Raw genomic sequence first — 14463 nt, forward strand, 5'->3', positions numbered from 1 at the left:
CCCTCCTCAGTGGAGGTATTGCTTGGCTATCTGTTCTAAGGTGAGGAATCTGTGGTTAGAAGTCTCTATCAGAATAACAAGTTACTTACTCTCTGTAACGTTTTTTCTGATAGAGACTCTATCTAACCTCAGATTCCTCACCTCCCCATCCCCCATCCTTTCTACACTGCGATCTAGGCTCTTCACCCTAAATTCTGTAGATGTCTGCACACTGGTCACAGATTGTTTAGCCATGGCACCTCTTTTTTGGTGCGGAAATAGTCATGAAAGAAACTGATGTCAGCGCACCGCGCACGTGACTTCCGACACTGACAATATTGATACCAAGCAGTCTGCCGCCATCTACCAGCACGCAGAGGTCTTGCTGAAGATTTTCCTCAAGAGTTCAAGATACTGTTCAGGATTTCCAGATCCAGTCCGATGCCTGGAGAATATTCTATGGAGAGGAATCTGCAGTTAGATAGCGTCTTTACCAGAAAAAGCATTACAGCAGATAAGTAACTTGTTCTTTAAGGACTTTCAGTGCTACCTCAAGGTATATTTAAAGTGGCAGTGGAACACCTAGTGCAAGGAACTGGCAGAGGTTGCCTTTCGAATAGTCCTCTGGGTGGAGAAAATCTAGTGTCTTTCAGGGCATTTCACATCAGCAGGGTGGGCAACTCCATGGTGGTTTTGTTGAGACTAGTGGTCTCCTCATCCCAGGATTTCTGTCTCTCTTGAGCAGTGTTGTGCAATAGGTCCTAGCACTCAAGGGGCAAACTTGTTTGGGGAAGAGGACAACACTTTACTTCCTGTACTTTGTTTAGGTGCCTTTTTTTAAAGCCGCATGGTGGGAGATGGATGCTCTGTCCTGTATTTGTTCATTTCTATTTTCCTTTTCCGAGTCTTTTTCAGGCTCATCTTTTGAGGGTAGAGCAGGGAATGATTGTGGTTGTCCATTTTTGGCCATGGAAGACATGGTTCTCTGTGCGTCGCCTGATGGTCTAAACTCCAAAGTGGATACTTTCCAGTGCCCTCCTCTGTTGTTACTGTCTGTTCGAAGACGCACCTTTTGGTGTGGCAGATGTTGAATGCCTAGTGCTTGAATGTTTGGGTCTCCCAGAAGGAGTCACCAATGTAGTCTAGGCTTCCAGGCGCCGGTCCGCTCACAGACCATAAATCGATCATTGGTTCTCATTTCAAAGATTCTTCATTGAGAAAGATATTCTTCTTTGGAAATGTGACTGGTTTTAGTTTCTGCAGCATGGTTTCCCCTGGGGATTATCCTCTGCCACTCTTATGGCTCAGCAGCCTGCCATCAAGGCTTATAGAGAGGGATGAGGAAATTGCAGCCTGCTGACTGCTTAAGTGCTTGACACCAGAAAGTCCAAGGTTGTTCTTTTGTGTTCCATTGTAATCATGTTTGTTCTCAGGGGGTGGCTGTGAATTTGCCAGATGTGTATGTGCTTAGAGCTGCCTCTGTCTTGAAACGATGGCCTCCTTCCTCAATATTGCCGGTCTTTTTGGTACCTTTTTTTCTTTCCAGAAGCTATTGAGGCCTTTTGGAACGTTGATTTACTGGGTGAAATCTACATGTATTTATTCTTAAAGTGTTATATACTATGAACATTACCCTTGCGGGTATCAGAGCTCTTTATAATAATCAAGGCGACATATAAAACCAAATAACATCATCAAGGTGGGATAGGGTATGGGAGAATCCCCTAGAGCATTGTTTGAGAACTGGAATTAGAGCTATATAACTTTTTCTTCCAATTCGAAAGGGCACACAGGAATGAATTAGGGAAGGTGAAAATGAGGCTCACCTTATTTAAAAAAGTTCCAGAATATTCACATTGGCTTCAACCTTAGATTGCATATGTAAGTATGTGTACTTCATGAAGGTAATGCACACTGACTAAATGCATCTTTGTAGATGTCAAAGAGTGGCACTATATCTACCAACCTTCTGGTGGAATAGGCAGAGGTTATGAAAATGGTCTACCTATGGCATAAAGCTAGACACATTGAAAAGGGGTTGAGGTGCACAGTATTACACAATTTTATAAAAAATTGTTTAGAAAATTTCAACAAATGTAGTGTGCGGTGCTGGACCCGAGTCCTGCCTGAACCCGTGGAAGAAATTTAAAGAAGCTAGATCACCGTAGTGTGCCAGATCCAAAACGCACAGCTACACGCCACAGTGCCCCACAGCAAACAACACAAACACCAGTATACCCTGTGGCAAAATGGTATCAAACAATGTCCAATGAAACAATATTGAAATACTAAGTTATTTATTCAGTTGATTGTAGGCTTGTTTTGTTAATCTGATAGAGACGTCTAGCCGCAGATTCCTTAACTTGGAATATCCCCAGGCGTCAGACTGGTCTGGAAAACTTTGTGCAGCAGCACCTCTGCACGCCGGGGGGAATCACCGTACGGCTCCGCCCTGACGTCGTCCATGGACGTGACGTCAGCGGAGCCATATATGCCCCGCCCCGGCGCGCCGACATCAGTTTTCTTCTTTTCCGCGTCACGACGCGGACCCTGGAAACCAGCAGTTCCTGGCCTCGTTTTGGGCCTTCTCGGCACCGTTGGTGTCGTACCCGAACAGTGTGCAATGCCCTCTGGGTTCAAATCCTGTGAGGCCTGTGCGCGTCAGATGTCTGGCACTGACCCGCACCTTATTTGCATGTGGTGCCTCGGTGTGCACCACGATTCCAAACAATGCGGCGACTGTCAACAGATGAAGCCGAAGTCCCTACGGGAACGCCGTATGAAGTTGTTGGCCGCACGGCTGTCCGGCCCTGCTTCTTCTCGTCGCCGCTCTCCCTCTCCAGAGGGAGCTCGTTCCCGAGGCATCTCCATCGACCGGTGCCCTAAGAAAGGTAAGTGGAGCCACAAGCGTCCACTGAGGTCCACCTCTTGTAGGTGTGCCGCTGACGCCCATTCCTCTCGTAAGGGGTCAGCTACGGGCGCCCTGAGGTCACCTCCTCCATATCCTCCTTTTCCAGGAGTTGGAGCGACGCGCGCCCAAATGGAGGCCTACTCCCGGGCGCTTCAGGCCTACTTTGAGTCCGCCTCTCTCCCTGGCGTGCCTTCGGGCCCCACAGAGGCGGAGGGTACTCCGTCCGGGCCCTCGTCGGCGGATCCTTCCCCGACCAGGGTTGTTTGCTCCGACTCCGGAGCCGAGGCGACGACGTCGGGCCGTGGCCCAGACCGTCCTGGTCGCTCTAGCACACTCTGCCAGTCAGCGCATAGCCCTGGGCGGCTTCCTGCACGGACGGCGGGAGCGGCGGGAGCGGCGTCCGCGACGCCGGGCTCAGAGCCGGGCACCACGTCGGGCCCAATGACGGGCTCGACGTCCAAACCCACACAGAGCTCTAAGCCTGATCCCACGTCTGGGGCAACGCACCATCCGACGTCGGTTAAAGTCGAGGTAGCGTCCATCGTGGAGGCCGTCGATGTCCATTCAACTCCGACACGGCGCCCGCCGAGGCCGCTGTCGATGCATCCCTCGCCGCCGGTGTCCATCCGTTCATCGACACCGGCATCCATGCCTGGGGTTGACCTCCCTCCGGATTCCTCATTTCTGTCCCCTCAGCGGGGTCGGGCGACTCCGGTATCCGCTACGGCCTTTTCGGTGGCTGCTGCTGCTTCCCCTGGTCGGGGGCCACTGGTGCAGGTCCCTAGTGTGGCATGGCCTTCAGGTCGTTCCCCAGCCACACTCTTTATGGCGACTGGGAGAATAAGCCTCCAGTCGTCTCCTACAGATGGCCTCTTGTCCCCTCCTAGCTTGACTACTGAGCTAGGAGCCGCCTATGCACGGACTATCAACTGGGCAGCTGCTATCCTCTGCTTTCAGCCTCCTGTGGTACCCCTCATCCCCGATCCCTTAATGGATCTGCTCCATCTCGAGCCCATTACCGTGGAGCACTTGCTACCCCTTGGGGGTGCTTTATTGGAAGCCCTGCGTGGGGCGTGGGCACGGCCCTCTTCAGGAGCCCCGGTTGATCAGGCCATTGCTGGTAGGCACCGTCCCGCCCCGGGGGATCCACTTTGCCTGTCCCTCCACCCTACCGCTCAGGGCCTGGTAATTCAGGCGGCCTTTGGGTTGCAGGACTCCTCCACTTTGCCCTTGTTTCCTCCCACCTGGGAATCCAGGTGGCTGGATGCATGTGGAAGACAGCTTTTTGCTTCTTCTAGCGCGGCCATCAGCGCTTTAAACACTACATGCGTGTTTGCACGGGCGTCCTCTGCACTCTGGGACTCTATGGCTATCCTTTTCCCGTCCCTTCCGGAAGAATTGTACCCTGAGTTACTCCGTCTTGTCCTTCACGGAAAGGAAATGGCTCATTTTACAACACGCTCCTCCCTGGATACCACAGACTCTGTGGGCCGTGCTCTTGCACAATCGGTGGCTTTGCGCCGTCCTGCCTAGATGCGTGACAGTCACTTCCCTGATAATATTCGGGAGAGCCTCCAAGACATGCCGTTTAATTAAATAGACCTTTTTGGGTCCCATGCTGACTCGGCGATCTCCAGGCTTTTGTCAGGGCTACAGTAATTCTGCCGTGCCACTGACTGCTTGACTTTTCTTCTTCGTTGCGGTCTTCCTTTACGGACCAGTTTTTATCAGAGGCAGGTTGGTGCCTCTGTATTGTCGGTATAGCCGTATGGCTGGGTTGTTTTTGTTTCAAGTCCTCTGACTGTCTGATTTGCTAAGAGGACCCCCCCCTTCTTGCCAGGGGTTGACCTTTGCCCTATGTGGGGTATCGGCTGGTGGCAGGGGTCTGCCTTTGCCTTCGTATGCTCCTGTGGACTTTACATGAAGACACTGGTAGCCATGTTGTAAGTTTCTAAGTCTTCTTTATTGGTTCCAGTTCCAAACAGTGTCAGTCTTAGTTCAGCCATGTACCAGCTCCTACACCAGCCCCACCAGGAGCAGCCTGCCTAGCTGCTCAGCCCATCTCCAACTGTCATCACTCATCCACACAGGCACCCAGGCATTCCATTCTTCACAGTCACACCAACATTCTGTTACCATCTCTCACTCTGTCTGAGCAGCTAGGAAGACCTAGGCTAATTACAATTAAATGTAATACTCAGGATATAACAGAGTGTTCATTATGGGTATTCCTCTGGGGCTCATATACCTCCTTTTACTGCGTCCCGCAGGGTCGCATCGCTCTGTTGTCTGTAGTGCTTGGACTCCGGGTCTAGGTCTATGCTGTGTGGTATCTACCTCGAATAGCCTGACATCTTGCTTTTGTCCTATGGTCCGGCTTTTGGGGCCATTGCCATTGCAGCGTTGTGATTGGTGAGGCGCAGGGGAGGGAGGCTGCCTGTGGCTGCTTCCTGGCTGTTGGGAAAACAACGCACATGATGCTGAACGCCGGACCCGGCCAGCGAGCAGCGGCCCGGGCGGGAAGTTTTTATTCAATATTTTTTTTTATTATATATAACCCAGCCCCCTCCCCCTCTGCTGCCATCGTCAATCTCCATATCCTGCCATAAACGATCAGAGCGTTCTTAGATCTCATGCGTGTGCTCATTAAACTCCATTACCGGTATTATAGGTTACCTTGGAGCAAGCCGCAAATCCGAAAACTGTGGCTCCACGTTCCAGCATATTATTTGAAATTGTCCTCGGGTGGGATTTGCTCCTGCCATTGACCCTGCACTCCCGTTGCATGCTTAAAGTACCCCTGTTGCGAATGAACTCAGTAACACTCGTATAAATGCACGCGCTAAAATAGAGCCTTTGCTGCATGTGGCTCTAAATCTCCTCAGTGTTCACCACATCAAATCTATGATCGTGACCATGACAAGTTATTTTCGGGATTTAATCCTGCAGACAGGCCTAAAAACATGTACATGTGTCTGGTTGTGCCACTGCCACTCTGCCAGGCATTGAGACCGTGTCTCTTTATCAAAGTTTTTGTGCATGCTTAAACGCTTTATTGTGTGCAGTCAATTGCCACTGTGTATTTTTGTGAAAATACGACCAAGGCCTGCATTGTACTGCAGAATGTTTTCACGCTGTGCCATGCCCTTAAAACAGGCCTAGGAGGGACTTCTGGGACAGAAACTTGTTGCACATTGAATTGGAGAAAAGGGTTGGCAACCTCAAGGTAAAAAATGCGGTGTTGACCCTCTATTAAGTGGGGCTGCTGCTGGAATTTGAGACATAAAAGTGTACATTTCTATTTTGCCAGAATGTGTTTCATTGTACACCAAAGCCTTGGCCCCATCCAGCAGCTTGGCTGAGAGGGCATGTTTTATGAATTCATTGAAATGAGGGCACTACAATGCATCTTATCCTCCCTTCTATCAGCCATTGATCGTGTGCCTTTCCATTTCTTAATTGGTATTGTTTATTTGTTTCTTTTCAAATGCTATGTTCTGTTATTCCGAGGCTATCTTCTCTTTTTGTGAGACTTCGTGCTGCACGTCATGGGTGTACTAAGATGGCCTTTTACTCACCTGCTGTCACTGCTGGTTACGTTTAGGTCTTTGGTGCTAGGTGTCTGTTTTGAAATGGCTCTCAAGGTGAAAATGCTAAATTTCTTGATAATATGCATTTAGTTTCAAACTGTGTGTGTTTATGACGTTTTCTGCATTATAGCAGGTAAGGTGTGTGGTGCCTCGGACAAGGCGCCATGTTTGTATTTGTAATGAGAACAGACTATGTGCATTTAGAATGAACGTTGAGTAGGTGCTGGGAGGACATGTGCTGCTTCCCTCTGTCGGGACATGTGTTCCCAGCTTGAGATTTGCGCTGTAAACAAAGATACCCCACCTACCCCCAGCCCCCATTTTTTTTTTGCCTCACCACTTTCCAAGCCCACCAGCCACCACTGCTCTGCGGGGTGACGTCTTCTCTTCACTCCGACTCACGAAGCTACATTCTGTTTCGGGGCTCTGCTCTGCCCATTCTTGTGATTGGACGGTATGCTCATGTTCCATGTGTCCTTTACAACCCCTACCCTGGGTTGTCCGATGTGAGTCTCATTCTTCCCTTCTATCTTCTTCAACCGCTTGGGGTCTCTTGCCTCCCCTGCAATCTAGGGGTTGCAGTCTCTGACAATGCTGCATTGGCGGGTCAATTTTTTCAGATCTGACGTCTCCTTTTGGGGTGACGCTTTATGGTACTTGTCTTTGCTCCTGGGTTCTGCACTGGTTGTCCTTCACTGTCATATATTGTGGTTGCAGCCTTTCTGCCAGCTGCTGTGATGGTTCACCACAGAGCTATGCCTCTCTGGTGAGTCTTGTGCCTCTGGTGGCACAGGCTCACACAGGCCAAGGGTTCAATCCTGTCTATGCTCTGCATCTTCTTCTGCCTCCGGGGAAGGTTTTGGACTTAACGTTTGAAGGGTCCCTCCCAGAGTGGTGCTCTGTTCTTTTCCCTCCTTCAGTTTACAATATACGGTGCCTGGCACTGTCTTTCTATGGTGATGTTTTTTCACCATACCTTGTTTTTTCTTTTCTTTTTCTGCACACTGTTCCCATATTTCACAGCTTTTGATGGTGACGTCGCGTCCTGTCGCGAAAAAGTCTTCTGATGAAAACTGATGTCGGTGTGCCGCGGCGGGGCATATATGGCTCCGCTGATGTCACGTCCATGAACAACGACGGGGCGGCGCGGTACGGCGCCGCCCCCCGGCGCGCAGAGGTGCTGCTGCGCAAAGTTTTCTGGACCAGTCTGACGCCTGGAGATATTCTAAGTTAAGGAATCTGCGGCTAGACTGTCTCTACCAGATACATCGTTACCGAAGGTAAGTAACTTGTTCTTTACACATGGTCCTTCACACTTGTACACAGCGAAGGAATAACATTCTCCGATTTAGGAGATATTCATGGTTCGGATGGGAACACCCTTCATACTATTTTGCCACATGGTACTTGGATTTTAAGGTCTCTGGCAGGGATCTGCTTGATCAGATTCAAGGCCATTCCCTGAGGGTCATGGCTGCCTGTAAGGTGAAAGCATTTTGCCAGGTAGTGCCATCTACCTTCATGGCTCTCTACATACTAGATGTGGGTTCTGGTGATCATTTGTGTTTTTTTGGCACTTGTGTTTATTTTGTGTTTTTTTCAGATCTGTATTTGACTGAGTTGTGTTCATTAAAAGTGTTCGGTGTGCTGCATTCTGTTTTGGTGTAATTTTAAAGGGGCTGTCCTTGTTTGTCTATGTCCTGATAAGTAAGGAAGGGGAGGGTACAATGAAGGGGCAGGAGGGTTAATGCCTAAATTACATATCTGTAATCTCATTACTTTATTTCTTATTTCCTCATCTTAAGCCTTATTACCTGCCTTCCTATTTCTTGGTCTACAGCTTCGGTTTGGGCTTCGTTAGTTGTGACTAAGAGGAATTGTGTGTAATGGTCCCTAACTGTAGAAAGGCAAAGGGTTTAAAGAAAATGTAAGCTACTAAAGTGACCCTCATGCATCTCCAACAGATAGCCAAGTGTTCTGAGGTACAAGGCGACCTGTTGCACTGAATACCTAAATAAATAATCTTTTTTTAAACTGTCTTTGTATTGAATTTCAAAACTCTAAAGCTATGTATTGAGAGATCATACATGAATACATATATTTGGCATGTAGTAAATAAGGCATAGAATTATAAAACAGGTTAGTTCAATGGAGGGAGGGGGGTATAGGAAGGATTATCGAAGATAAGACTACAATACCAGGTGCTGTGAGGTCATTATACCAGTGAACAATCCAATATAGTATTCACGCCTGCAGATCAGAAGCTACCTTCTCCCCACTAGAGTCAGAAGTCATCTCTTGACAAGCTGAATAGGACTGATAAGGTGCTCGGGTATGTTTGGGAATCATCTGTCAATTTCCTGGAGCTACTTGTTGATGCCGTAGACCTATGAATTTACACTTCCCATTCATTTGTCATGATACTGTTTGTTCGTAAGGCATTTGTGCCTTGTATAATGTCACAGCTAATAGATGTGTCTTCATTTCCGCTAGGTATTGCTGTACGATCCGCTGTTTGACTGGACAATGAACCCCCTGAAAGCCCTGTATTTGCAGCAGGATGAGCCTGACCTAGCCTCAACTCTTGGCGGTGAGGACTCCGAATGCAACAGAAAGGACAGGTAGGAAGTTCATCTCTTCTTTAACACTTTTTGCAACAACACCCCGAATGCAGAGTTAACTCGACTTTCCATTGTTTACCTAGCAACGACGACCAGGCCTTCAACAAGGTGGCTGAACGTGTTCTCCTGAGGCTGCAGGAGAAGCTGAAGGGAGTGGAGGAAGGCACCTTGCTCACTGTGGGAGGGCAAGTGAACCTGCTCATCCAGCAGGCCATGGATCCGAAGAACCTTAGCAGACTCTTCCCAGGCTGGAAATCCTGGGTGTAACCTCGAGGCTCGGATGTTAGCATAATGCTACACAGTATCACTTTAACATAAATATGGGCTGCTTCCAGAGTTTTCTGAGAAACCGGTCACCATAAATCAGTTATTTCACCATGTACTGGAATCTTTTCTAGCCAGTACACCTTGGATTTGTGCACTTTACCAATGAGGAGAAAAGAAAAGTGTGGGATTCTTCTGCAGCATCATATTGTCTTCAAGCACATGTTCGGATAAGCAGAGAAATCCATTTTCAATTCTGTGAAAATGCTGAAACCTTGTGAGCACTCAACCGTATCAACACTGGACAGCCTTAACATGACTGAAGGTGCCAGGGATTAAATGGTGGTTTCATCTTCACAAATGGAAGTTTGTGGCATGCGCATGTATGTCTGTACACCTCATATGTTAGCTGTAAGTAGTTGGCTGCCTTACGGTGCTGACGGTTAGAAATAAAAATAGCTCATAAGACATGTTGCTGTGCTGCAGAAAACCTGTTAAGTACAGTAGTTTGTGAGGTGATAGTACTATCTGCACTCCAAGTGTAAACAAAATTATATTGTGCATTATATTATGTTTTTTTAGGTTACTCTTGGTTTATGATGGGTACTGTAAGTGTACCCCAGGGATGGTTAGAATACCTTAGCTATACATTAGATCAATGGTTTCCTAATAGCATGCTGTAGGGATGTTCCCAACAGCAGTGCTTTTTGCCTCACCACTCAGGCATGCATGGAGATTTGTATGCTCTCTTGCTGCCAGAGATTCTCAATATATACTATTCCCTCCACTTGTAAAGTTTTATGCTCTCTGGGTGTGATCCATTGCTGCTAGGTGTAGTGAGTGGTCGTGGGATTTCTTCTTCATGTGCTAGAGTCTGAGCTAAATTTGTAAAGGGTGCTGAAAATTGAGAGAAGATACCAAGACAGCAGTTGGCATATTGATGCACTTGACAATGTTGAAACATCTCATCTCTCCACCCAGGAAGTGGATTCTTCCAATTTAATGAGAATAATGCGTAATTGCCCTATTGCTTAAACAGTAATATTTTGGTTAGCCTTGGCTGCATTACTATTATTGTGTTTCTCCTTCTGGTAATTCAGTCGGGACTTATCTGCCAGTCACTCATAGCAATCAGATGGCAAGATGACTTGCGGACACCTTAAGCGTGTGATTTCTTTCTAGTGACATTTATATTGTGTAGACTCTTTAAAGATGAGCTCCATTGTAAAGGGAAAAAAAACCTCCATTAACCCTTTGACTACTCCTAGGACAGTCTTTACAGCTTTAACAAACCCACTAGATATTTTATTTATCAGATAGAGGGCTGGTCTGAGCATGGCCGATATCACTGTTGATTGGCCAGTAACACAAGGGTGAGCCGAACAAAGCTTTTCCAGTGCGGTCTCATTACCATCAAGTGAGGCCAAGCACCAGCCGGTCTGATGTTATACTGGGTTGGGGAGGAGCTCTCATTGCCGATTCAACATTTTGCACATGGGTGAGCATGTTTGTTGGAGGCATATACGGAATGTTTCCCATTCCTAGAATTTTGTTAATATAATATTAGATCCACGGTGGTAAGCAGAGGTGCAGGAAGCAGAGCTACGGTACATGGGTGTTCATTTTGGTTTTTATTGTGATCTGTTAACGTTTGACAACCCTTGGCTTCATACCCTCGCCGCCTACACCAGTTAAATACTTATTATGGTTAGAGTACGGGGCAGAACTTTGATTTATTAATGGTTTTCTTTTTACATTTGACACGTTGTATTTTATGTCGATGGATATATTTGTACAGTAATACATTCGAAACAATGTTACAAAACCAGGTCCATGAAAGTGGACTACGGGTAGAAGCAATATTTTACAAAGATAATCCTAATTTCTGTAGTATTTTCAAAAAGAAGCACAAGTCTTATTGACTTTTCCGACCACTAAAAACAAGAGAGAAAGACATGAAGGCCCTGATTGCGATGTCAGGCGGACCGCCACCGACATACCGTTGATGGCGGTCCGCCTGACATCCAGTTCAGTTGTCTGACTGCTGGATTACAATATCGGCGGTCGGAGCGGAGTAGTCGGTGGGAATGACCACCGCCTCCAACAGACTCAAGGAGCCCGTCGGGCGGCGGGCAGACTGTAATCCCTTCAGTGGAGGCGGTGCCTGCGCAGGCACCACTGTAGGGGTTACAATGTCCCTTTATCTCAGTCATTCCATGGCGGTCCCACTGCCATGTAAAGGCAGACAGAAAGGGACTTTGTGGTCCCCAAGCAGGGCCCCCATCCCCTGTGGGCTGGTGAAATGTGACCCTGGGTGCACTGTAGTGCCCCCACGCACATTCATGCACCGTGTGCCAGGCACCACATGGTGCCTGGCACACCGTGCATGAATGTGCACAAAGTGCTCAAGAACACTGAGGCTTGTGCTGTGGCCCTTTCCCAGGGCCGCAGCACAAGCCGCAGGGCTACTGAGCTCATTCTGACCGCCGTGCTGGCGGTCTTATCACAATACGGCGGGTGTGACCTCCGATTTCTTATCAGGCGGTCCCATTCCCACTGCGATGGTGGTCGGTCGCCTGACCAACCTCCATTTTAATAAGCCCCTTAGTCTGACTGGCAGAATATTTTACCTTTGCTTTCGTCATGTCATCTATACCCTTGAAGACTCCTAGCCAGACTCTTAAAGAGGATCTTCAGAGGAGATCTAAAGTACATCGATATCAGAAGATCCAAACTTATGCTTGTATTTGACATTATATTATGCACATATATTTTCAAAGATTTGACTCCAGCCTTTGTTAGTTTAATCTCATTTTCTTGTATTTTTTTTAAATCCTTTTCAGCTTTTCCATCCCCACATTCCTCTTGCTTATTTGTCTTGTTCACCAGTCTGTTGCGTTAGCTCAGCTTTCTCAACAGTTCTGTTTCTCAAACTAGTTGTGTGTTTTCTTTTTTGCTCTTGCTCAGGCTTATAGAAATTATCATCTTGAGTTAGAATCCATCTTTGGTTAAATCGCTTGCTTCCATTTTGCTTTTTGGGTAACATTTGTAGTAGATTTTCCCGATAGGTTTTGAAATAATTGTAAAATGTTTCAGAACTACTACAACATGGTCTTGCGTTTGACTGAAGGGAACAACCTGGGCCCGAATCACATTTCGGACACACTGTGCCTGTGGGCAGTGCTTCCGATAACAATATAAAAATGTGCTATCCACAGCGCAGGAGCAAACTGACAATTCACACCTGCGTCCACGAGAGCAGATTAGTGAAAGACAAGGCTGTGGTTTGAAACCGCAGGTCAGTCTGGCATGGGAGGTGAACTGCCCGCTGCTTGAAGAGGGAGAAAGGCATCTCCGTTCAGTGCAATACTGAGTCTGCCTGCAAGGGGATGCTTGGGGGGGTCAAACACCGGTGACTGTCTCCCTAGAGGTGCCCTCGAATGACACACTGGCTGCACAACCCCACTATGTGGCGCACAGTCGGTGCTGCTCTCGACAGGTTCTTTGTCTCTACTTTTGTGATAAGGTGTTGGGTGTAAGAGTAAACTGCCCCTCTTTTGCCTGGAGCCACGCCCCATGTAAATGAGGGAACCTTGTAATTCTGCAGGCGACAAGTGTGCTGGTGCCATCCATATCTACAGCCCCTTCCATAGTAACTAAGTGTCACTGGGTCACTTTCTACACTATGGCCCTAGTTGGGAGTAATATCTTTCCATCTGCTTCAGCAGTGTAGTTTTCCTTGGGACTTTTACAGAGGAGAGTGGGCGTGTCACTGGCAGTCAGGTTTTTGTGAATTCAGACAGTTGGAAACTGAAACTTGAAGTAATTTGAGCCAGATTTAGGTCACAACTGTTTCATTATATTTTCAGTGGTTCACCTATATTTCAAGGACCATGGAGATAAGGTATTAGAAGTTAGCATGAGCAAATAACCTCCTGGTCGCATTTTTCAGCTTTCATAATTACATTCATGATGATCTTTCCCACATGTAAATAAACATTTATGAAGGTTTCATTTTTCTGTAGTAAAAAGAAATACTGTTGTCAGTAGTTTACAATTGTATCTATGTAATATGTGTGTTTTCTTTCTTATCCTTGATCTCTGGTCCAGGACCCCAAACTGGCAGGAAGGCAGAGGTATGGTTTTATCCCGGGCAAAATTTAAAAAAATCAATTATTTTTGTCCGCTAGGATTGTTTTTACACTTGGATTTTAGCACTTGATCTGGAAGTCGATTTTTTTGTATGATTATGTCTGTAGATGCCACAGTTTTTTTTATCTGTTTAAATACCTTTGTTCAAAATGCTATATTTTTATAGGAATGTCGAAGCTAATAAAACGTAATACTTCCACAAACAGCTGCCTGATCGATTTTTAATTAGACTCTTCATGCTGGTTACTTTTTGTAAGATATTTCTTTCCCAACAAAAAAAGATAAGTGGGCTTGAGGAAATGAAAATGTTATCCACCTTAAGTTTCTGTAACGTAAACATTCTATGTGGATTTACTAAATATCGGTTGTCTTTCAAATACATTGTTTTCTCATCATTCTGTGGCGACGCACCAATGAATAGTGCACTTGCAGGAAGGCTACAGTGGCTTCGTGGCTCACACATATTTTAGAAATATTGTTTCCATCAATACACTATAAAATTACCTTTCAGATTCACCTCTTTCACCACTAGTGCTAGCAACTGGACCACAGCTGGGCATCGGTGGCAGAATTACCCAATCCAGTATCGCCAGTTCTGATTTTTGATTTAAAGAAAACCTAAATACTTGTAGCAATTATCTACATGTACACAGCGTGTGATGTTTGAGATACAGGCACAGCAATTATGAGTGTAGAAAATCATCTTTTTTTAAATCCATAGATGAGTCTACCAAGACTGTATTGGCCACATTTGGTTTATAAAGAAGAAGCCAATTATAAACATGAAAAAGTGTCAACTCGATTAATAAATGTAACAAGAACACTTTTTCACAAATCTTTTTCAAAGTAAAAGAAAGCAGGAGCAGTGTCGCTTAACAGGCTGCAGTTTTCATAGACTGGACAACTGATACTCTTTCTTTAGAGAAATGCACCCCACCAGTATCCC

At 46.6% G+C, this 14463-nt stretch overlaps 1 protein-coding gene across 1 annotated transcript in view; it reads left to right on the forward strand.

Annotated features, from left to right (window-relative positions):
- Positions 1-13720, forward strand: part of ATM (ATM serine/threonine kinase) — a 1586045-nt gene extending 1572325 nt beyond the window's left edge. The window contains exons 62-63 of the mRNA XM_085621514.1: positions 8974-9101; positions 9185-13720. Of these exons, the coding sequence (XP_085477640.1) occupies positions 8974-9101; positions 9185-9368 (312 nt within the window). The 3' untranslated portion in view covers positions 9369-13720. The remainder of the gene's footprint in view (positions 1-8973; positions 9102-9184) is intronic.
- Positions 13721-14463: the final 743 nt, after the last annotated feature.

The sequence above is a fragment of the Triturus cristatus genome, chromosome 8, assembly GCF_964204655.1.
Source record: "Triturus cristatus chromosome 8, aTriCri1.1, whole genome shotgun sequence".
NCBI classification, from domain to species: Eukaryota; Metazoa; Chordata; class Amphibia; order Caudata; family Salamandridae; genus Triturus; species Triturus cristatus.